At 35.1% G+C, this 22714-nt stretch overlaps 1 protein-coding gene across 5 annotated transcripts in view; it reads left to right on the top strand.

Moving 5' to 3' along the window:
• PARD3B (par-3 family cell polarity regulator beta) overlaps nt 1-22714 on the top strand; it is a 520784-nt gene that overhangs the window by 133450 nt on the left and 364620 nt on the right. For 2 of the 5 annotated variants that reach the window (XM_072418716.1, XM_072418721.1), the window contains exons 13-15: nt 1103-1170; nt 5622-5696; nt 18587-18631. In XM_072418716.1, the coding sequence (XP_072274817.1) occupies nt 1103-1170; nt 5622-5696; nt 18587-18631 (188 nt within the window). The remainder of the gene's footprint in view (nt 1-1102; nt 1171-5621; nt 5697-18586; nt 18632-22714) is intronic. The other 3 variants (XM_072418718.1, XM_072418717.1, XM_072418720.1) reach the window with 3 other exon arrangements.

Raw genomic sequence — 22714 nt, 5'->3', positions numbered from 1 at the left:
ACCTGGTCCTTTTTTGGTTTAGAATCTTTGGTCATCCCGTTTGGCTAGATCAGAATGACTTAACTTTGCCACATGTAAACAGGAGTTTATTCATTCCTATCACCAAGTTATGCTGGGATCATACACTGCTCACTGTATATTCCACTAAAGTTTGTGAAATTGCAGCATGTCTATTCTACAATAAAAAGTGTAAGCTGTTATAGCCACAAAAAAGTCAACTGAAAATTAATATCATTTAATATCATTTTGCTCTCCCTCTTTATTGTTTCAGAACTTAATATTCTGCTTAAATGACTTTACATTTGACTTTGCTCTGTATACAAAAGTATTCTAGTTGCTTTCAAACTCAATGGTTGTAAGATGCCCAGGTCCTGTGGCTGCAAAATAAGCTCAAATCATTTCCCCTCCACCACTGTTCTTGAGAGTTAGTTTTAAGTGTTTCCACCATACAAAGCATCGTGTATTGAGGACAGATATCTCAACCTTTGTTTCCTGTGTGCAAGAGACATTGTTCCAGACGTCTTGTGGTTTGTTTAGATACAACTTTCCAAACCTAAGCTGTGCTGCCATTTTTTTCTTTCTCCTGGCAAGCCTTACGAACAAGCAATACCTGTTCAATCTTTCTCCAAAAAGACAGTCATGAACTTTACTATTTAACATGCTAACTGAGTCCTGTAGAGTCTGATTGGTGGCCTTTTATTTGCTGGGATGTCTGTTCCCGAAAGAATTGGCAGTTTGTTTTGTCAATAATGTAATTTGTTGTTTTTTTTTCAGAGGTTGCATATACCTAATTTTAGGACCTGCTAAGGGCCAGATATTTTTTTTATTGTGTCCATATACCCAAAACCTTAGAATTGAAAGAGGGTGTACCTTCTTTTTTCAGAACTATAAATATGTATAATTTTAATATGGAATATACAACTAGTTTCTGGCCTGGTGCCCTGTAAGTTTTGCCATATAGTGTAAGCTCCCTGGTGGTATATCACTATATAACTATCATACAGAGTACAATCATAGATCTATTTGGGGTATGTTGTGTAACCTAAATGCTGTATACATTCTACTGCAAGTATTCTAAAAATGATATTTGTTTTATTTACAGTCCTGCAGCCGAGTCTTCCCAGCAACTTGATACAAGTTACCTAAAAACATCAAAAAGCATGGATCTTGGTAAGTGCACTTTTAAAACTGTATTCATGGTTATTTTTTTATTATTATTATTACTGATTAATGAATAAAAAATGTGTCTTCTCCAGGGTAGTATGTCTAACATAATATTTCAATGCATTTTATACCGTGAATACTTTTAGTAGGTATTATGAATTCGATTTATTATGTATATACCTATGTATATAACTAATGTGCCATTTTGCACTACAGATGCCTTTAAAGTTGCTTTTTAGGTTGTTTTCTTAAAGATATGTTAAAATAAAATAATCATTAGGAATCAGGTTAACACGTAAGTTAACATTTTCGAGTTGTCAGCATTTACAGTGACTCTTCTCATTCAAACGCTTGGGTATCGTTGAATATTTCCAAATAGATTTAAATTTGAAGACTTGCGAAAATATCACTAATAGTTAGTACTGACACAGTTATGTACCATTCTCATTCTACTGTAAAGGAAAACAACAATGCTTTCCGCCTGTGGTAAGACCTAACCACAGACATAATGCTGCTTTAAAAAGAAACAGAAGGGGAACATGTATGGAGTACAGCAATGTGCTTTACAAATGTACTTAGCACTTTGCTTGCTGCTTTTATCTTAATAATGAATCAAAAAGGCCAGTCATGTGACAGAGCTCTACTCCCATCTTCAACTTTATACAAAGAAAAAGCCACAAAACACCTCGGGTCCCACATTGCAGTCTACATTTAATGATTAGCATCTAAAGTACAGGTACAAAAAGTCAAAATACACTGTGATGTATAATTGTAAATTTTTACAGAAGGAGAAATCCTTGCTTCTAACCTGAATCGTTGATCCCTCAGAAACTTGTAATGGTCCCTAGATTTTCTGCATTTACCACTAAAATATTAGTTATATGGACTATGAAAAAAGGGTACCTACAAAATAGTATAAAAAATAAAGCAATCAGTTTTACTACCATCTGTATTGGTAGAACTATGTGTAGAACTACTATCATCTCTGGGGAGAGTGTGGGCAGCGCCAGGAAGCTTTAATGTATGGTATTTTACTGAACTGTGATGACATTTAATCCCTGTGAAAAAAAACTATTTTTTTTCATGTGTTGGAACATCCTGAATTCCCCCTAAAAGTAGTAGTACTTTTGTGCTAGCAGTGAGTTTAAAGCTAACCCTACACAATATTTATTGAGTAGATCATTCAGGATTTACATTTAAAATAAGAACTACATTTGCTGACCGTACCCTTCCAATAAACCTCCCTGTGGGTCTCATGACCAGTATGCCTGGCTTTTGATAAATTCATCACCATTGGTGCATTTACGTTATTATATCTCAATCTGACAGCCAAAAGTTGTAATCTGCATTCTCTGGCTATCTTTCAGTACAGATGATGGAACAAGTTTGTGATGTTACCCAAGAGTTCAACTCCAAAACATGTGTTTGTAAAAAATGAAAGTGTAATTGGCAAAATGATCAAAAGCACTTATCTATAGGGTCTTTTTGGCTTGGTCTAATGTCTGCATTTCTTTAGAAGTCTATAAGCCTTAATTTCTCAGAAATTCAACTCCTTATGTTGTAAATGCTTTAAAATTGACCTTTATCCGAGTATTTTCTCCTGAGTGAAAAAACATAAAACTAATTGTGTTAGCAGAACATGAGGTTTCTAGAGGCATTATGTGTTCATGTAAACTAGGTGTTTTATTGTTTAGCTGGAGAAGATTGTGCATAAAAAAACAAAAAAGACAAACAGAAAGCCCAACATTACCTGTATACCATCTAAGTTTTATAAAGACCACCCAATTGTAATGTTTTTGGCTCCCACAGTTGTATAATATTATCCTAAAATATAGATACAACTCATGGGACACATACAGGTGGATGATGTCAGGCAACTTTTTCTTTTTCTTATTTGAGTTGTATATGTATTTTAAAATATTATTTGAGAATTGTAGGAGCCAGAAAAACATCTTAATTAGGTGGTATTTTAGGGCAGTATAATGGAGACTTGCTGGCCAGGATCTGTATCGTGGATCCCTGCCGCTTCTCACTGACACATACCCAGCTGGGAGTTTATCAGTTGCCTTTAGGACCAGCATGCGTTTTTTCCTTTTCCTACACTACAGGTACGTATCCAAAAGGTGACAAAGATCTGCAGATGTTCTGTGCTACATGTCTCAACCTCCGATGAAAAAGCCCATGGGTAAAACTATTGGAATTGAGACTGATGTGATCTATTTTGATGCAAACTGCATTAAGGCTTCACTTTCTAAGATACTAAGATTATCCACTATACTGGTGCATTAGCAATAATATGTCTAGTTCCACTATGATTCAGGTCAAATGTCGATTTATAAATATTTGTCTCTTTACTTGTTGAAGTAAATAATTTATATTTGTCAAAAAGCCCCTCTTTGTTTTCTCCTTGTTATAGGATACTAAAATCCCAGTTGGGTGATCTTTATAAAACCTTTTCAGAGAAATTCTATTTAGTGGTTGTGTACAGAATGTCTTCATTTTGCACTACATTTGTGATTCAAGTTATTGATTTATCATTTTCTTTTATTTTAGCCATGTGAGTTTTTTGTAATGTTATTCAGTCATTAATGTGGCCAAAGAGCAATACAAGAGCTCTCCTAATGTTTAATAAACCTTTTAACTAAGTTTAGGTTAAGATGGGCTTCTGAAGTCACATGCCTGCTACATTTAGTGTATGTGATCCCTATCCTGATATAACATCATAAACATCATGTAGGACATGAGTTTAAGAAGGGACCGTCTGCCCCTTTTTTGTCATATACTCAGCAATTCCTTTGTGACTGAAGGCCATTGATCATTTTCATTTGAGTTCTAATATTTTGCATTTTTTTTAATAACTGTACCTATACTAGGTACAAAGGTGCTGACTGTCCCATACTTCAGTGCACTGCATTGAGTAGCACTATTTGGAAAACAAAATGAATGCATGCCCAGTTTTTCTTCTAAATTTGTTGTCTGCCCTTACCCAATGCAATTGCATTTGAAATGCTGCACACTAATATACACATGGTATCCCACAGCACAGACAGGTATGAAGAGTTCCTTGGAGTTTTTAATACTTTTTGGCTGCAACGCACACCTGGTCGTCATGTTTATATGTCTACTTTTTACATTTGTTAACACAAGGTGATACTAGAAGAACAGCCATTCATATCCTGGTTTGGTTTTATAGTCCTAACATCTAACATTTTGTTTAAAACTGTTTGGGTCAATATAATATCCCTCTGTAAAGTACAATTTGTACTGGAAAATATAATTTTCTATGTCAAACAAGACTTTTGTTTTATCTGGTTTATGGAGTAATTTTGTCATTTAGTTTTCTGTCCACCATTTCCACAGAGCACATGGAACATTTTAACAACCATAGTTACACTTAATGATTATTGTGAAGTGTTTTCTCTGGTAATTTGCAAGGTACCCATTTGTAGAGGCGAGCTTGGAAAAGTAGGGTTTAATTAAGGTCTCTCTGTTCATTCTGTACAATGAGAGACTTTTTATTCTATTATACTACCTATAGAAAAATGAACAAGACCAGTGAATTTTTTTCTTCTTCCATCTTATTCTTTAAAGCTCTATGTTGTTGATGATGAACAAAAAAAATCAAGGCTCTAAAGGCGTTATGTGAGTTGCTAGAATTGCTGATCATGTCCATATTTAAAACCTAATCAGGGGAAGCCATTTGAGAAATCTTGTTGGCTGCTTCAGGCTACAGCTCAACATTTACATGTCTGTAACCAACCATAAACTAGCCTTTCCTTGTTGTTGAACTCTAAGATGACAAGTTGAGAGTTATATTATCATGCATTTTCTATTTATCGGTCCTTATAATAAAAGCATACAAATGCATACATGTTTAGTCATTTGATTAGTGACATTGAGACATTCTATTGTTTGCTCTTTAAAGATATTTTTTTAATTTATTTATTACGGTTCATAAAACAACTCATTCAGAAATCACCTGAAAAAATGTATGACAAGAATAATTGTTATAGGAGGTAAGTAAAGGGTAATCAACTCTAAAAGGTGGTGTTTGACTGGAGAGTTTAAAATATCCCTAAGCCAAAAAAACTATCCTAAAACTTACAATACTAAATAGAAAAGGATCCTCCAGCAGGGAAAGTAATGCACATTTCTACTCAAGAATAAATACCAAGGAATGGACAGGTGACATTAGCATTGTACAAAAATATAAGCTATCTTTTCCTACAACTCTTTATTGATACCATTTGGTGTGCTCAAAGCATTCTGAAGTTGTTTTGTGGTGGTATTTAACATAGATTTAAAGCTTTTTTAGGTCTCAAACAACAATTGTGTCCTTTTTTGAGAGGTTTTAATCCACTCCATACAGAATAAAAATTGTAACTTGTTTAGAAATAAATGCATAGTTGGTGGGGTGGGTGATAACCAACAGTAAATAATTGTTTTCCTGTCAATAGCCGAAAGTATTAAGACCAAGTCTCTGGAGTATCGAACACCGTTGTTTCCAGTTATTCCTAACACCACCCATTCAGGTGAGTTAAAAAAAATGTACTACCTGTTTCCAAAAATTATAAATAGATTTGCACCCCAAGACGTTATGATAGAGATCAGCTCCAGGGGAAATACATTAAAGACAAGTATCTGTAGTGGGTAAACGCTATTTAAAAAAAAAAAAATATTCTAACTATAGTCACCTTTTACAATATATATAATTTACAGTAATACATAGAAATTCCCACAACTGGTCATCGGAATGTTATTTTTCTATGATAACCTGCTAATTTTTCATAGCAGTCTGTTTCAACTCCGTAATTATTTATAGTACATTGTATAAATGAATCACTGTAAAGGAAATCCCAGACATTTACTAGCAGGGAGTATAGTAAAATGGCAACAATTGTCTACCATCTTGCTAGATAATATTTGAAGCCCATATTACGTTTATGACAAAAACCTATTTGGTGGCTTTACTGCTGTCAGTGAATATTAGACGTATGAATGGTTTATTCAGTTCCCTCATGTTTCTAACACTGTTGGCTCAATCTCTTTAAACCTTTCATTCCTGGAGGGACCTGACACATACTGCTGTGTATTTCTTGCCAAGTGCCTCCAGCAATGAACTGGTGAAGTTATGATCCATCCCGCTGTTCCCTCTCTGTCTGATGATTCAAGACCAGCTGAGCTCTCTGTCGAGGCCACAGCTTTCATTTACAATCTGCTACTGGGTGTCCAGAAAATGTTGAAGAGGACTCTAATTCTAAAGAGGGGAAAAAACAAAGCTTGGCTTCCAACAGCTGGAAAAGTTTAAAGCACTTTATTTTGCTTCTGCCACTGTCTGAAAGAGGTGCATCTGCTAGCCATAATTTTACACTACAGAGTTTCTTTAGTTTACATAGCAGTTAGTTTGAGTTGCCCTTTCTCATATAAGAAAAGAAACAGCCATTTTCTTTACTGCATTAGAGATTAAAAGTGAACTTCAAGCAGATGGAAAAACATAATTTATTCTAGTTATGTATTCATTAGAATTATTTAAAGAGGCCTTGACCTAGAGCTAGCATTAGGTACCAAAAACTCAGATCTTGTTATTAGTTTCTTATATTTTTCTGTACAGCAGCTTTCACGCTGGGTGGTGGAGAATCAGCACCCTGATTGGTATTTCTTTGAGCTGTGCAGTAAATTTTCAACAGGAGTGGAAGGCAACGTACTGACCTTTTTAGTGCTCTGCTACACCTTTGAGGAGTAAGACTGATGTATATCCTATGCTTATGTGTTATTAATATAGTGCCAAATGTATTAGGCAGCGTTTTACCAAGCCCACCAAGTCACGTCAGTATTTGTCTCTGAAGGATTTACAGTCCAATGCCCCTAATATTTTATGTCATTACCAGAGTCTGACAATTTTTGACAGAAAGCCAGTTAATCTACCTTCATGATTTTGGGATGTGAGAGGAAATATCAGCTTCTGCAGGAAACCCACGCAAACATGGGGAAAACATACCAGCTCCATGCAGTTAGCAGAAAGTGCTAGCACTCTGCCACCTAACTGATTGAAGTGCTTTAAAGTGAAATAGTACCAATAGAAATAAAGTAGATGCCATTGTTGACCTCCTCTTTTAAGAATGTTTGTTCCCTGGTTGTCATTCTGAGGCAATCCCTTTATAGCTTTCTTTTGTCTAAAACCAAACCACTAGAGGAAGATCAGCAATGGCCTCTATTTCTCACAGGTCAGATTCCCTTTGGATGCAATGCAGGTTGCAGATAGGCCTTTTCTGGCTTTCCTTGCACCTATGTATGCTAGCTGTGCATTGCCTTGGTATCTTAGTAGAGAATCAGATAAAACTCTACGAAAACCCTAGGAAGGACTGAACCTATCCTCTTAATCCAAACAAAAAACGTTGTCTAGTTTTCAAATTCAAGTAAACCTCAAATGGCTTAAAGGCAGTTATATTTGTTTAAATGCAATTTATATAGTTTAAATATTTTTTTACTACCTATATGCAATATTTTTTTTTTTTTCAAATGTATTTATTTATTTGGTTTCCAGAGAAAAGAGAGGAAATAGCAGAGCAGCTTGCCTTTTAGTTCATTTTGTCTAAATAAAGCTTGGTACTCCACTTTCAGATAAGAAATATGTCACTGGTCTGAAAAAAAAGGTGACTCTTTAAATCGCACAACACATTTTCATTTTATAAAGTCCTATATGTAGAGCATTGTTTTTGAACTTTTACCTAAATATAAAACTGTTAAACTGAATTTGAAATTATTGCAATTTTTTTTTCTTTGTTGCTCAAATAAATAGTAGTCTGTCACCTTTTATGGGAGATGTATTCATGTCCACACTTGTTATTACATCTTTAGCGCGGTAGGTCTGTTAAGCTCATCTTAATGCAGGTTTGGAAAAATGATCAGCAGCCTGTCTACAAATTCACATTTATGTATGTGAATCTTGTAACTGTTTTACCAGTTGTGCTCACCTACTGTCTTGATTTACCTAGTGATTCCTGCCAAAAGAAAATCTCTGAAATATGTACATTTTATTTTGCCTTTGATTGATAAATAACTGCCTACTTCTCTTCCTGTTTTCCAAGTTGTTGTTTTTTTCCAGGGCCAGTGTAAAAGCAATACATAAATAAAGTGAGGCGTAAAGTAATCTGTTTACTTGTTCAGCCCTGCTGAATGCTGATTAGGTATTGGAGGAAGGGCTATTGGCTATAAAATTGACTACAGTATGGTACAATGACTTCAAGCATTTCAGATAACTGTTTTTCACATGGCTGGAACCCCTATAGTCTAGCAGAATAGGGCAAAGGAAAGACCTGCAATATTGTTAGTATGTTGCCAAAGGGTAGTAAAATTCCCAGGTGTAATTGCACTGATTTGTGGAGTCCTATTGTAAAAGTGACATTGAATTAGTGTCCCTTTTCAGAATAATTCAATTCTTGCAAGCCTAAATTACCGAAGGTAAACATTCATAAACCAAGAATCGAATGATCATCAGTACTTAGTACACTAATGTGCCAGGAACACAGGGCAAACTATCTTTATTGTCTATGTTCATGTCACAGCTATTAAGATGGCTTGGTAGATCAGGCCCTAAGTGCACTTTGTGGGGGTAATCCTCTTACTGGGCTAAATTACCATGTGGTGGTGTTTTTTTTAATGATGTGCTGTTTTCTTAGGGGAATTGTAGGTTTATTTAACCATTGTACTGTCTTGAGGCCAGTAATAACAACATGATTACTTGATGGAGATAATGGAAAATGGCAGTAATTACCTAATGAAATAATGGACACAAGAATCAGTTCAAGCCTGGAGTAGATTCTGAGAACTGTTATATATAAACTTTTTTGTGTGGTGCCTTTCTTCAATGTAAAATGTGAAGAACATAAGAATATATATTGTTTTTCAGTATTAGGTACTTAAAGTTACAATCCTACAGGATGTGAAAGGCTCTGACCTTTTTTCGTAATCACAATGGTTTTATGATGGATGGTTGGCTTTATAATCAAATTCCTGCCTAGTGGATCACCAGATCTTTTCTTTTTTTTTTTTCTTTTACCTTCCCCAGAGACATTCCTGAATCCCAACATAGATGACCTATTCTACAGCTGGTTTAGGTTATTGAACGATTAACCCATGCAAATCTTATCACATTTTCAAAATTTTGAATATTTTTAATGGAATTATTTCAACAATTAAACATAATTTTATTTTAATACGAGTAAAAAAAATTACTTTAAATAGGAGGCAATTGCAGTTATCATTTTATACCAGAATGGAATGAATCATCTGATTTTATTTGTATATAGAAACAAGGTAGCTTATAGAATGAGCCATGTGATTTCTCAACAATTGACATCGAGTCACTTTAGGTTGTGTTTAATAAAACAGAAAGTCCACTCCCATTTAAATAATGTTTAATACAACAAACAGATCTATTCTCTGTAATGCGGACTTAAACTGGATGTAAATTGAAACCTGGGGAATATGAAAAATACCTCAAAACAGCAACACGATTTAGTGTTAAATATAATATTAAATAGGTATAATTGGACTAGTAGGTTACCTTAGTAATCTTTTTGGCTAAGTTTCATTGGTATATGGGTGCTCTTATAAGTCTGTGAAAAATATTGGTTTGACCTTGTTTGTGTTTGTCCAGTCAGTTGCACCATTTGAGTCTGGCACGCTTGATCAAACATTAAAATGTTTCTAGTTTCTGCTTCACAGACTGAAACATTTTGGATAGGATACATCTTATTTTCCCAGGTCATTCAGTAATTGCAATGTTGATTAAATCTGTGTGCAGTGGAAATATTACTATGCAGTTGCTTTTTTTATCTTTGTTGCGCCTTTAGCATTTGTACATTCTAGAAAAAGTTCTTCAAGCCTTTTTTTATGTTTTTACCCAGTTTATGTTCTGTCTGAATTTTATTTACCAAATTCAAGCTGCAGTTCTTTTTAACGGAAACCAAACAAACTTTTTGCCATTTTTACATTGTATAATATTTTTTTTTCCTGAAAAAATTATGTAATAAACAGCAATAATTAAAATTCAAGATTTCTAGAAAAATCATTATTAACTAACATTATTATAATATTTAAAGGTATGGTAAAAAAAAATTAGCAGTTTGTCGAAATCTTGTATTTGAGCTCAATTTTTGGTCTTTGTTGCACAACACTGCTTGTTGCCTCAATAAGACAGGGCTGCTTTAGTCCCAGCCTCTACTTTACTGATGCTCTCTGCTACAAATTAGAACTAAAAGCTTGTTTAGAGTTACTGACCTGTTCATACATTTTACAACTTTCACTCTCATCAGAAGTTGTTCTGGTTCAGGTGTCTGTTTAGGCAAGACAGGCCCAGGCACATGTTCTTTCAATATGTCCTTATACTCAGTAGCCTTTGCAGCAATGGTCCCACACTGGATCCCTGACTAGACTATTTTTCTTTGTAAATGGGTGAAGAAATTAAAGAGGTTTGAGGCTCAAGAATATTCATGCAAAAAGTTAGTATTTTTTCTGTCCTGTTAACACTTCACAAGACAGGAGGTAGACAGAGGTACATAATTTACACTGTAAATTCTAGCAGGGGGTTAATTATGTAACTGCATAAACATTCATGTGACCGTGTCGTGACACAATCCAAGGCATTTCGCCACGTTGGGCTTCCTCAGGGATAGATATTAAGACGTGCTTAACGGTCTATATGTATAGCATTAATATCTATTCCTGAGGAAGCCCAATGTGCCGAAATGAGGGGAAGGAGGACACACACCCCCTAAAATATTTATTCTTCTTTGTAGACAACACCCACCTGTCTCCACATTTTACTAAATGTTTCTTCTTCTTGGGCATAAACCCCTTTTTGGTGCCAGCTGTGCACTTGCCCTTCACTGACTTGTATATGCCATCCTGAATGCTAGAGCTTCTTCTCATGATAACCCCATAATGCAGTTTTCAGTGACACAATTTAAATATCACCTTTTGCTGTAACTAGCAGCACACATTCTATCATGTTGCCCCTAGCTGTAGAGGACTAAACAAATACTTGCCTTACTTGCGATTGGTATATAATATTTTATTTTTCTACAGAGCTAGATGTACTTCTTACTTCCTATACTGCAGGGGGTATCAGACAGAATGTCCGTAGCTGGCCACCATAATTATTTCTGCTGGCTGCTTGCCCTGTAGTGATATAGCGGGTAGTGGGAATACCCCTAGGATGAAAAGGGAGAATATACAGTACTATCTTTGAGAGTTTGTATGGAAGAATGGGCCAAAATCACACCTGAGCAATGCATACAACTAGTTTCTTCATACAGGAGGCGTCTTTAAGCTGTAATTACCAGCAAAGGCTTTTCTACTAAGTATTAAATACATTTCATTATTCTCCGTGCCTTTCCACTTTATTACACATAACTTTATGGACATTTTTGTTTTGATTTCCTCATGTTTGTGAATCACCAGGGTTGTTATTGACGTCTGGTGCAAATTTCATATCAATAACCCCATTAGAAATGTATTTACTGAGAAAGATGTTGATGTGGTAAATGTTTTTGCCCCCTGCTGTAACCATGCCTGTCCTGGTACAGGTAAGTTTACAATCTTTAGGGCATATATATCAATGTTGGTATAGTATACACACAATTAAAGATAAAGTGCACAGAAAATGTCCCCTTCACTACAACTTTTAAGGCATTATGATGCTGTTTGTTAAACTGGAGATGATTATTATGCATTGGGCATGTTTGTGAAACACACATTTGTTGCAGTAGATTGTCCTTTTCACGATCACTCCTATGTGGCACACTATGTTGTACAGTATTAATCGGGGGTGTACCATACAACAGGCTATAGCATAATAAAATTTACTATTATACAATATTTAATACTTGATCAAATTTTTCAAATAGAAGTTATGTTTAATAATGTTTACCTTTTACCTGCGGTTTATGAGCCTACAGTGTTGTCATTTACCTTCAACTTGATAACCTTTATTTCCTGGATGACAAATACTTCAGAGGTTTTTCACCCAATTAGTGGGGCATGGTTAGGAGTCTGTTTTTACCATGGACCTCTCTGTTGAAATCGGATATGTTTTTTTTAGCATCCCCCCTCTCCCCCTTATCCTTAAAATCAGCTTTTTATTTTTTTCTTTCTGTAGTTCTGTCTCTAGTTGATGGATATTTTTATTAAAAGTGATTAGTGCATGTAACCATACCCTTTTTACTATTAGCAGATAATGTTGCTGCAATTATTCCATATTACTTGATGTTCAATCTGCAGAGGGCTTTTAAAGCAAATGCCACCCTCATTCCATTATTTTAGCAACCTGAATCCTGTAAATTGAGGTGTAATTCAAATCCTAATAGAACTTATATTCTTTTATGTTAAGCTTATGAATATAAATGATGCTTAATAGTTGATGAGATGTCTTTTAGTAATTGTCATCAGTAGAAGATTTTATGAAATTTGCTGGGGTTCAGAGAGGAGACCACCCTGTCTTCAGGGGTTAAAGTATGTAATTGAGGAAAATCTTAGGTCACAGTCTCTGTCAAAGTCTCCTCCTGTATGAAGATTCCAAAAGATTTAAGCAATGCAAATCATATGATGGGTTATGAGCATTTTGCAATAGTGAGGACTTTTAGATAAAATATGCAGTGCTGTTGCTTTGCTGTGATGTGCCATTTATAGACCTCAGTGGATGGCAAGCAGTGGCCCCAACAAAAAATGTTTCCTAGAAATATAGACACTGGCCTAGGGTCTTGGCGTATCTAAAGGGAGGCCCGGTCTTAATCTTCATTCATTTGTAGTAAACCGGTGGTATCATGCAACTGGTAAAGAAAATGCAAACGGGCAGTCTTCTTGTGACTGCTGCAATCCTTATCATTGTCAATAAAAGAATGGGGAAGTCAAAGCTGCTACCTCAGATATGACTTAATTTTGCTCATTATTATTATCATTTTTTTTAGAGTTCATATGTTGTATAGCATTTTTCAGAGTCCAGAGTATTTAACTGTATGGTGTATGTAAACAATTTTTAATAAAAGGTTTAAACAGGTAAACATTAAAATATGAGAGCCCCAAATCAGAGTAAGGATTACACAGGTCATACATATATGTAAACCCCCAGGTAATTACTTTGGTTAGTATTAATTTGTGATCATTCTGTGTTTGATGAAACATAGCTACAATGTAGTATTTCTCTGTCTTATCAATATTTGATATACATTTCCATGGCTTTATATGTAACCTAAATCTCTATAAGTAGGACAATCTCTGAAAAAATATATGTTTTATAATTGCTGTTGTTTTTTCCATGGAGTTTGAACTAAAAAGCGGTTTGTAATAGATCAGACATAAAGTGGGGTAAAAGATTTACGAGACATTTTATGTTCAATGACTGACACACACAATACTTAGATAAACTGTGCAGGCGATAGAAAGATTAAAAGAAAAAATGAAAACTGCAGATAACATGCACAGAGATAAACCAAAGTCAATACGTAAAAATATCAAACGTTTGCAGGGAAAAAGTACAATTATTTCAATCAATAAGTAGGACAATGGTCAGTGTAGAATAAAAGAAACTCTTTTGAAATTGGATTTCTAAAGGAACTCTGAGAATTGTTCAGCAAAAGACAACTCCCATAGCTGAAATGTACTCCATAATACTTACTGCAATAGCATTATTAAACACCTGTACAGACATCATTAAACACAGAGGTATTCTAATATTGTATGATAGATGAAGTTTTAAGGTTAGAATGCTCATAATAAAGGAGAACATTCAGAATGTATATTTATAAAAAAAAAAAGAGAAGAAAAATGTGTCAATTATTACTTTTAAGGTGGATGTAGTCATGATGACAATGAAGTTGGCATTTGTAACTTCTGGGCACATATAGATAGGTATTGTTCATTAGAGAACATGGATGGCCTACTCAGCTGAACACAGTTTACAGTTTAAAGTTAATAAAAGAGAAAACAATACAAGCATACTTGCCAACATCCCTATTCCATTACCAGTCAAGCACATATAACGGAATTAACTGCATTGTATTGATTCATACTAACGTTTGCAGTGGAGGTTAAGTTGGTAAAGCCTAATATTATGAATGCTCCAAACCTTAGAAACTGAAAAATGTCACTGGATATTGAAATGTTTGCCATTAGAAAACTATATAAATTTGAATTTTTTTTTGCATTTGTTGCTTTCTAGTGTTTTTCAGATACAAGCATTGTATAGGAATCATTGTATAGTGATCATTATTTCAGTGATCAATAGTCAATGTTGATTATTGATCACTGTAAATATGATTATTTGCAATATTTATGGTGTGTTTACCTTGCGTAGTTGAATTTTGTATAGTGTACAAACTTTCAATACATTGACTTTATTGAACCCATTGTTGCCATAAAGTGCCGTCCTTTTTGTTCTCTTTATATTTGTATGTCCACATACCATGCTTGGCAACATATTTACCTTATACTCGGCATAATCAGGGACCCTACCTTCTGAAGAAACTTCCCTCAGAGTGATGTCATGATGCCAGAACCCACCCACTCCTCCATCGCAGGCTCAGACCTGCTTGCTAAGCATCCTGCGGGGACAGTAGTGAAGGGCTGTGGACACAACAAAAGTTGTGTCTATATGGGGGACATATTCAGCGGGGTCAGGAGAAGGATGCCGCTGGAGGGCACATCAGCCAGAGCCGCTGACCACCAAAATTTTCTTGTGGATCACCGTTTGGCGACCACTGTTATAAGACACCTTTAAATGTAAAATTATGAATGAAGACACACAGTATCTTTATGAAATAGTTGAACTGTGTTGTAGTTCTAGTCATTTGCAGTTCTTTAACCTTATTGTAAATGGACCTATACTATCTGCACCTGTTCCCTAATTCATGTTAATTCATCTGCAGATTTATTTTTCCAGGTAATTAACCACACATGTCACACCTTGCTTTATAATTGGTTTAAACAATCACAACTATTACCAGAGAAAGTATGGTATGTAAACCTTTAGGATAAAACCATACTGAGGGGTATTCAGATAATCTGTTCAATAGGCCTATTCCACAAAAAGTAATGTTGTAAAAGTTTCCTATTCAAACAAAATACATACAAAATGTAGGGCCTTATCCAGGCTAGTTACATTAGGGTTTTTGCGTGGAAAATCACCATTGCATTATTCCCTGATAATGAACTTCCTGCAGAGATAACGCTGGGGGCATGCTGGGCAATACTTGACTATGACAAAAACTATGACATAGAACACTAAGGTAACAGTTAAATAAAGATCGTCTGTTAAAGTCATGGACAACACTGATGAGGTTGGTGAAGGATCATTTTTTTATTTATCTTTTTTTAAAATCCCACCTATACTTGGACAAAACTATGTTTTTTTAACACTTTTATAATTTAGGATGTGGGTCCGATGGGTCCCCCACACATACCCAGCAATTTTGATGACCGTTTAACCCTAAAATCTATTAAATTCTGGCTTTCTTTTTGACTACAGGTTAAAATGTCACCTGACAGTAAAAAAAGCCTCTAGAGCAAATCCTGACTTTGAAAAACAGTTTAACAAATTTTGGACGAACGAATTTGAAGTATAAAATATATAAATAAAATGAGGGAAAACAGTATGGAATTCATAGGCAAAACATGTTTTAATAGAGCCATTTACATAGAAACATTTGTTTTTTTAATGAAAGCAAGTGTAGTAGGCATAAATGGGCAGATGTCTTCACAAGAATTGTCCTTGACTGAACCAGACTTTGGTGTGCACTTTTACTTATTTGAATGGATACTTCTACACAGTAGTAATTTCTTTCCTCATCTCTTTAGGATTTGGACTTCTTTACAGTTTAAAGCCCACATTATCTCCCTCTAGTTTTAAACATCCTACTATTAACCAAAATGCATTGGACCTTTAAATCATATAGTTGACAGGGTATGGCAGATGCAATTGTACAATGAACAATTTCAATGACTATAACTATTAACATGTATTGATTAGAATTAGTGTGGGCAAGTTGTGTGCTTTTGGTTCACAATCATATCTTTCCTCATATGGTTTACAAGTAAAATCAAACCTCATTTTGTCTTTTGCTCTTAGTTAGATTTAGTAATAAGAGGAAACTCTTTTTTTATGTAATAAAGCTTCCTTCTGAACAAAACTGGGTACAGTAACAGAGTTTAGCAAATGAAACAAATCATTTCCAACAATGAGATAACCTAATCTAGTACAGTAAAGGCATGTGATCTTCCAATGGAGCTTAGGTTAGAGGAGTTGGAAAGCAGGAGCCAAACCCAATTAGGTGCATAGTCCCATCTTATTGTTCAGCGAAGAAAAGACAGACTTAAAAAATAACCTGGACCATAACCTGGAAGAGGACAAAGAAAGGAAAAGGGGAAGCTTAAAAACAAGATAGATGGTGTCTAGGAGGGTAATGCTCTATATAGTCAAAATACAAATCAAAACCCTTGAAGCTCAATTTATAAATTGGGAAACTGATATTCCCTCAAACATTCCCTAGTGGAAATAAATTGCTGCCATTGAAACACATAAACCTGGGTAATTCCCAGGAGGGAATGGCTGATTCCCTGTTTTAAAAAAATAGAGCCCTATTGACAGAAAAAGGAATACAGATTTGAATAAACGTGTTTTGTGTGTAAATAATTTTACTTTTGTATTTTGCATACAGTGATTCATCAATTCAACATTTTTTCACTTTACTATGGTAGAATATTGCAGGATTTTGTATTCTTTCCATTTACAATACACCCAATTTAACAAATTTTCAGAATCCTGTTTTATACACTTTGCGTCTTTTATGTTGGTAAATCATAATAGAAATGTATTGTGTATAATGTGCATTAGCTTTTCTTTTGTGATAGTAGAGAATAGATTTGGTGAGCTTTGTTAAGTACACTTTTGAACAGAAATAAAAATAGCTTTGTTGAAACACCAGGAATGAAATGGATATTCTTCACATCCCAGTTAAGCCTTACAAATTGTAGAGAAATTAACTTTAAAAATATTTTTTATAAATATTGTCACTTACATGCCATTGATTTCAATTTCAGATTTAAGTCAACAGAGTTTCATTTTTGGTTCCCCTATGGAGTAGCAAGAGTCTGCCTTAAAACTAGTTGCAGCCTATAGCACTGCACATTATCTAGGGAAGATAATTAAGGTTCTGAAGGGCTTTCCTTAAGGGGTAACACAGTTTATTAGTCCTAAATATGATGGCTATATTAGATTTCTTTTTGCAGAGAACATTTTCAGCTAGTACATAAATAACTGTTTTACCTCCAAAGGAATACAATGTGCTTATCACTTCCTGTAGAATAAAAAAAAGCAAAAATACCCTGATCTTTATTATGCAAACTACCAATGCTATCAATTCAATATGCAATGGAGATGAATAATGACAGATATGTTTAAAGACCAGCCTGCGTAACAACAATGGCTACCTCCATTGAATTTTAAGTTGAAAAACCTAAATTAGCCACTGCATCTATAATTACTTTTTGTTTTTAGGTTTAAATATACCTAAATGCTATTGTGTTTAGTGTGTAATTTTAACTGGTGTTTTCTGAATGAAGCAGTTTTCTTGCACTGTTTCGTCATCCTTCATTCTAGAGCTCCTCTTGTAGCAATTTCTTCAAGGCAAGTGCTTCATCCCAAAGACTTGTTCAAAGCAATTTGGGTTTGTTACCGCATCCCCACTATTGCCATAGTGATGAAAGTCTGATTTACAGAAGACATGCTGTTGTTTAAAGTTCTCGCTTAGACATGCTGAAACTGTGCTTTCCAGAATTTATATTGTTTTTCTCCACGGCCATGGCTGGTCCAAGTGCACCAGTGTCAAACTTTTAGCTGTGCCTATAAATAATAGGAGCAGCATGTCCAGATTCAAGACTGTGGATTATGGTTCAGTGACTGTGACGTATTGATATGCCTTGCCTGACTTATTTTCATGCTTTAAAGAACTTTTATACGTGGCCGAGAGCCACAGCAATTGCAGAAAAACCCACCGCTGTCCTTTCATGAAATAAACCTACTAAGATCTTGCAATGATTTATGTGAAAATCAGCACACGTCCTTGCAAAATATCTTCCAATTCCCAGCAAATGGTAGACTGCAAAAGCACAAAAAGCTGTTTTATTCTGCTTTTAGTTAGTCAGACTTTCCACATCTTATGTTGTTATTTTATGTAGAAACTGCCTTGAGGTGTCAAGGTGTTTATGTAGAAACAGATTTAAAGGTGCAGCCAAATTACTCACACAAATACAGTGTATGCTTTATACTTTTAAGCGCTGATGATGAGATATTTAAGGTGTGTGAATGTGGCCCTGGGTAAAAATATTTATATTTATAGATGTATATGGATTTTTTTTTTTTTTTTAGTGGCTGATGAAAGCAAGATTGCCTCCCTAAATGGGTCCAAGTCAGGTAAGGAATTCCCTTTTTCTGCATGAAATATTTTTAATAACTGTTGAGTGTGAATGACTACCTGGCTGGATGTAAGTTGAAAAGATTCTTCCTGTAGACCCTCATGCTATGTAAATACAATATATTGCCTTGAACTTTCTCTGGTTAATGATGTATACAAAAAAAGCTCCGTCCTAAATTGTAAATATAACTCACAAGTGGCTTTTGGTAAATAGAGACTTTGTAGATGTTACAGTGTTCTCCCCAGCCCCTCTTAGCCATGTACACCACCTGTCACTTTTCAGTAACCATCCGGCTGTTTTTGGGTAGTTACTGATGAGTTGGGTCACAATACAGGGGCTGCCACTTGCTTGAAATTTCTTCCCACCCAGCTTAAAAAAAATTCTGGGTTGCAATTATATTTCAACTGTTATATATGTTATATATTTCAACTGTACTTGTTTTCCTGTTGTATTAATTTGTATCAAATCTATACATTTCTCCCAGTAAATAAACAAATACCAAAGGGGCTAATTAATTGTTTTTACTGCTCTTACACTCTTCTCAGACATGATTAACTCTTTCACAGCAGGGCTGACTTCCTTCAAACTGCTGTCCACTTCCAACTACTGACCACCTCCAGACTTCCTATCCAGTTGTTATCCTAAACCCCTCCACCCAGGAGTAAGCTGTGAAGTACAACAAATAAATAGATACTAACCTGAGAGTATCAAGGAAATACACTTTATTTATAAAAACAATGTTTTACATGGCATTAAACATCATGCCTCTAAAAGACTTTCGTAGAGGATTTTCCTTCCTGTATGAATGTTTAACCTAGTGCAATATATGTATTAGAGTCAAGGCTGTACTCTATGCACCTGCTCCTGTAGATATGTAGCATTTCTACCCTGTGATCGTTTTCATCACTCTATATACACTCACTGGCCACGTTATTACATGCACTTTTCTAGTAAAGGGTTGGACCCACTTTTGCCTTTAGAACTGCCTTAATTCTTCATGGCATAGATTCAACAAGGTGCTGAAAACTTTCCCCTGGTAATTTTGATCCATGTTAGAATTATGCAGTTGCTGCACATCAATGATATGAACAAATCTGTATTTAATTGATATCTCATAATTGTGGAGCCCAGGTGAGTACAGTGAACTCATTGTCATGTTCAAGAAACATGTTTGAGATTATTTGAGCCATATGACATGGAGAGGTATCCAGCTGGAAGTAGCCATCAATAATAAATGCTCAGTTGGTACTAGGGGGCCCAAGGTGTGCAAAGAAAATGTCAATGTTTAAGACTTTTGGTTATCACACCAGCAGTCTGAACCATTGATAAAAGGCAAGATGGATTTGGCACTTCAAATTCTGACTTTAGCATCTTAATGTTGTAGCAGAGATTGGGACTCATTAGACCAGGCAATGTTTTCCAACTCTACTCTTGTCCTGTTTTCGTTAGCCTGTGTGATCCGTAGCCTCGGGTGCCTGTTCTTAGCTGACAGAAGTGGCACCTAATTTGGTCTCCTGCTTCTATAGCTCATCTGTTTCAAGGTTCAAGTTTAGATGCTTTTCTGTATACCTTGGTTGTAACAAGTGATTATTTAAATTACTGTTGCCTTTCTATCAGCTTGAACTATAGTCTGGCCACTCTTTTCTAACCTCTGGCATTAACAATGCAGTAAATTGCAGTGAAGTGAGTTTGTTGTGTGTGCAAATCAAAGCAGGTCAGCAGTTTGTGAAATACTTAGACCTGGCGCCAACAACAATTTAACATTTAAAGTCACTAAATCCTGTTACTTCTTTTTTCCTATTCTCATTTTGAACTTCAGCAGGTTTTCTTTAAAATGCATTGAATTGATGGCATGTCATCAACTGATTGGATAATTGCATTAATAAGTAGTTGAACAGGTTTACCTAATAACATCACCAATGAGTGTAGTTGTTGCTAAATTTGCATTCCACATTAATTTATATGCATAACATTTTGAATTTTCTCTGCAGTGGCCAGTAGGCATAAGCCAAAGCTTCCATCCTTCTAAGATGGACAAGTTGGGCACCTTTTAGTGGACTATGTTCAGGAAATTGACAACTGTTGATCTACCTCCAATCATGCATAATATAACAAATAAAGTAAAAATATGTTTTACTCAATGATGGATGTAATGTTTAATGCAATTCACACAACTTTTGAAGTCATATTTTTTTTAATACACACCATAAAAATCAGAGCACCAAGAGGAAATCTTCAGGAGTAAATTTGGTTCCAAAAAAAGGACATTCCCTGTAAATGAGAGACCTGTAGGAGCTATGCTTCAGTTGCTTCTTCTCTGGTAAAAGCCAGTCCTAATTAAAGAGAACAACGACCACTAGGACAGTTTTGTGTATTACTACAGGCCTATTTGGCACCATGGTCTCCCTTGGTTTCATACAAAGTGAATCATAATAAAAAATGTAAACAAAACAAGAACATTTTACATAATTGCATAAATTCTATTGAAGCATTTATTTTAGGGCAGTGTTTCTCAAATAGTGCCTCAGGTCAGTTTAAGTGTCACCCATGATCAATTTGACTATCTGTAAGTCTCGGTACACATGTGCAGTAATTGTCGTTGGAAAGGATCTTTCATGATTTCATTACGATTGTCCCTTGTTTGTGGATCCGCCAGGAAGGTTGTTCCGACGAGGAGTGTTGTACACAGGCCAGCTTAAGGGTGACATTCTTTCCACTGGCCACCTATATATGCAGAATTTTTCCCATTCCCATTTTCCCACCACACTAATGCATCCAGAGCTGTGGAAATATAATAATTATCTTGGGGGTTTCCTGAAGACCTGAAAGTTATTTTAAGGCTTCCCCCCCCCCTTAAAAAGGTTAAGAAACACTGCTCTAGAAAACTAATTAGTAAAAAAGAAGAAGAATGAGCATGCTGCTAACAATTGTGTTTTGCATGGATATGGCTAGGCTTGCCTTGGTGTATATGCCTGTTTCTTTTCTTTTTTTTTTCTTTCTCTTTCTTTCTCTTTTTAATGTCAGATGAACAAACATATGTTTCCATTTTACTTATTAGGCTAAGTTAAGGCTAACAAAAAAAAAAGCCATGTTTACCTCCCCCAGGCACCTAGTGGTAACAGGCTGTAACAGCTAGGAAGCAAACACTTGCAAAAACGCCTGTGTGAACTTAGCGTAAATGTGTGCTATATTTGCACAAGAAAGGGTTTTATGTATGTTTTTGTATTACTGGCTTACATTTGTTTGTTGCTATTGTAAAACTTTTATTGAAATTTTAAGTCGCAGAGGATGTAATTCTGTATGACATAATACCTGGGCACTTTTGAACCTCATGTTGGGATATGCAGTATATTTTTAACTGTGCTGTTACTTTGCTGTTTTGTTTTCAGTTTGATGTACCTCATTGTAATATTTTATAGGGGTAATAAATGAACAGTATGGAAAGTGAAAATTATTCACTTCCAGGATAATGTGCAGCCCTTTAAAACCAAATGACCTCTACTATCAAACGAGCAATACAATATTTTACATATTATAGGTAATGATCCAGGAAGAAACCAAATCCCACAGTTGAGACAAAGACATTAACTTCAATTCACTGCTTCATTTCTCAATGTAATTATCACAGGTTAATTAAAATATAGTTATGTCCGCCCATATAGCAAGCACATATCACACTTATGTCAGCTTTATTTTCTCCCAGTGTAAGAAACACCAAGGATAAGAATTCACAAATACATTTATTATTATGGTCTGTCAGCTTGAAATTCATTTCTGCCAGTGAAAATCCATAACTACTAGTACATTAAAAATGAACACACTGTTCAAAAGTATAAAACCACTAATAATAACAACATAATAAAATAATCTTTTTATTAAAATACTGCATTGCAAATAAATTCACTATTATTTTTCTTCTACATTCCACAAACTGCAGTAAGTTTTTTAATATGCTCTTCTGGAACTTGCTTTCTGCATACTAATTTTATTCCGGCTTTACCAAGGGAAGATTTATTTTACTTAATGTCTTCTGGTGAACAGCAATTCTTAGAATAGATGACAGGAATATAACTTTTTCAGC

This window comes from Pyxicephalus adspersus, chromosome 7 (genome assembly GCF_032062135.1).
Source record: "Pyxicephalus adspersus chromosome 7, UCB_Pads_2.0, whole genome shotgun sequence".
In the NCBI taxonomy this organism is placed as follows: Eukaryota; Metazoa; Chordata; class Amphibia; order Anura; family Pyxicephalidae; genus Pyxicephalus; species Pyxicephalus adspersus.
This window is presented reverse-complemented; position numbering and strand designations above follow the sequence as displayed.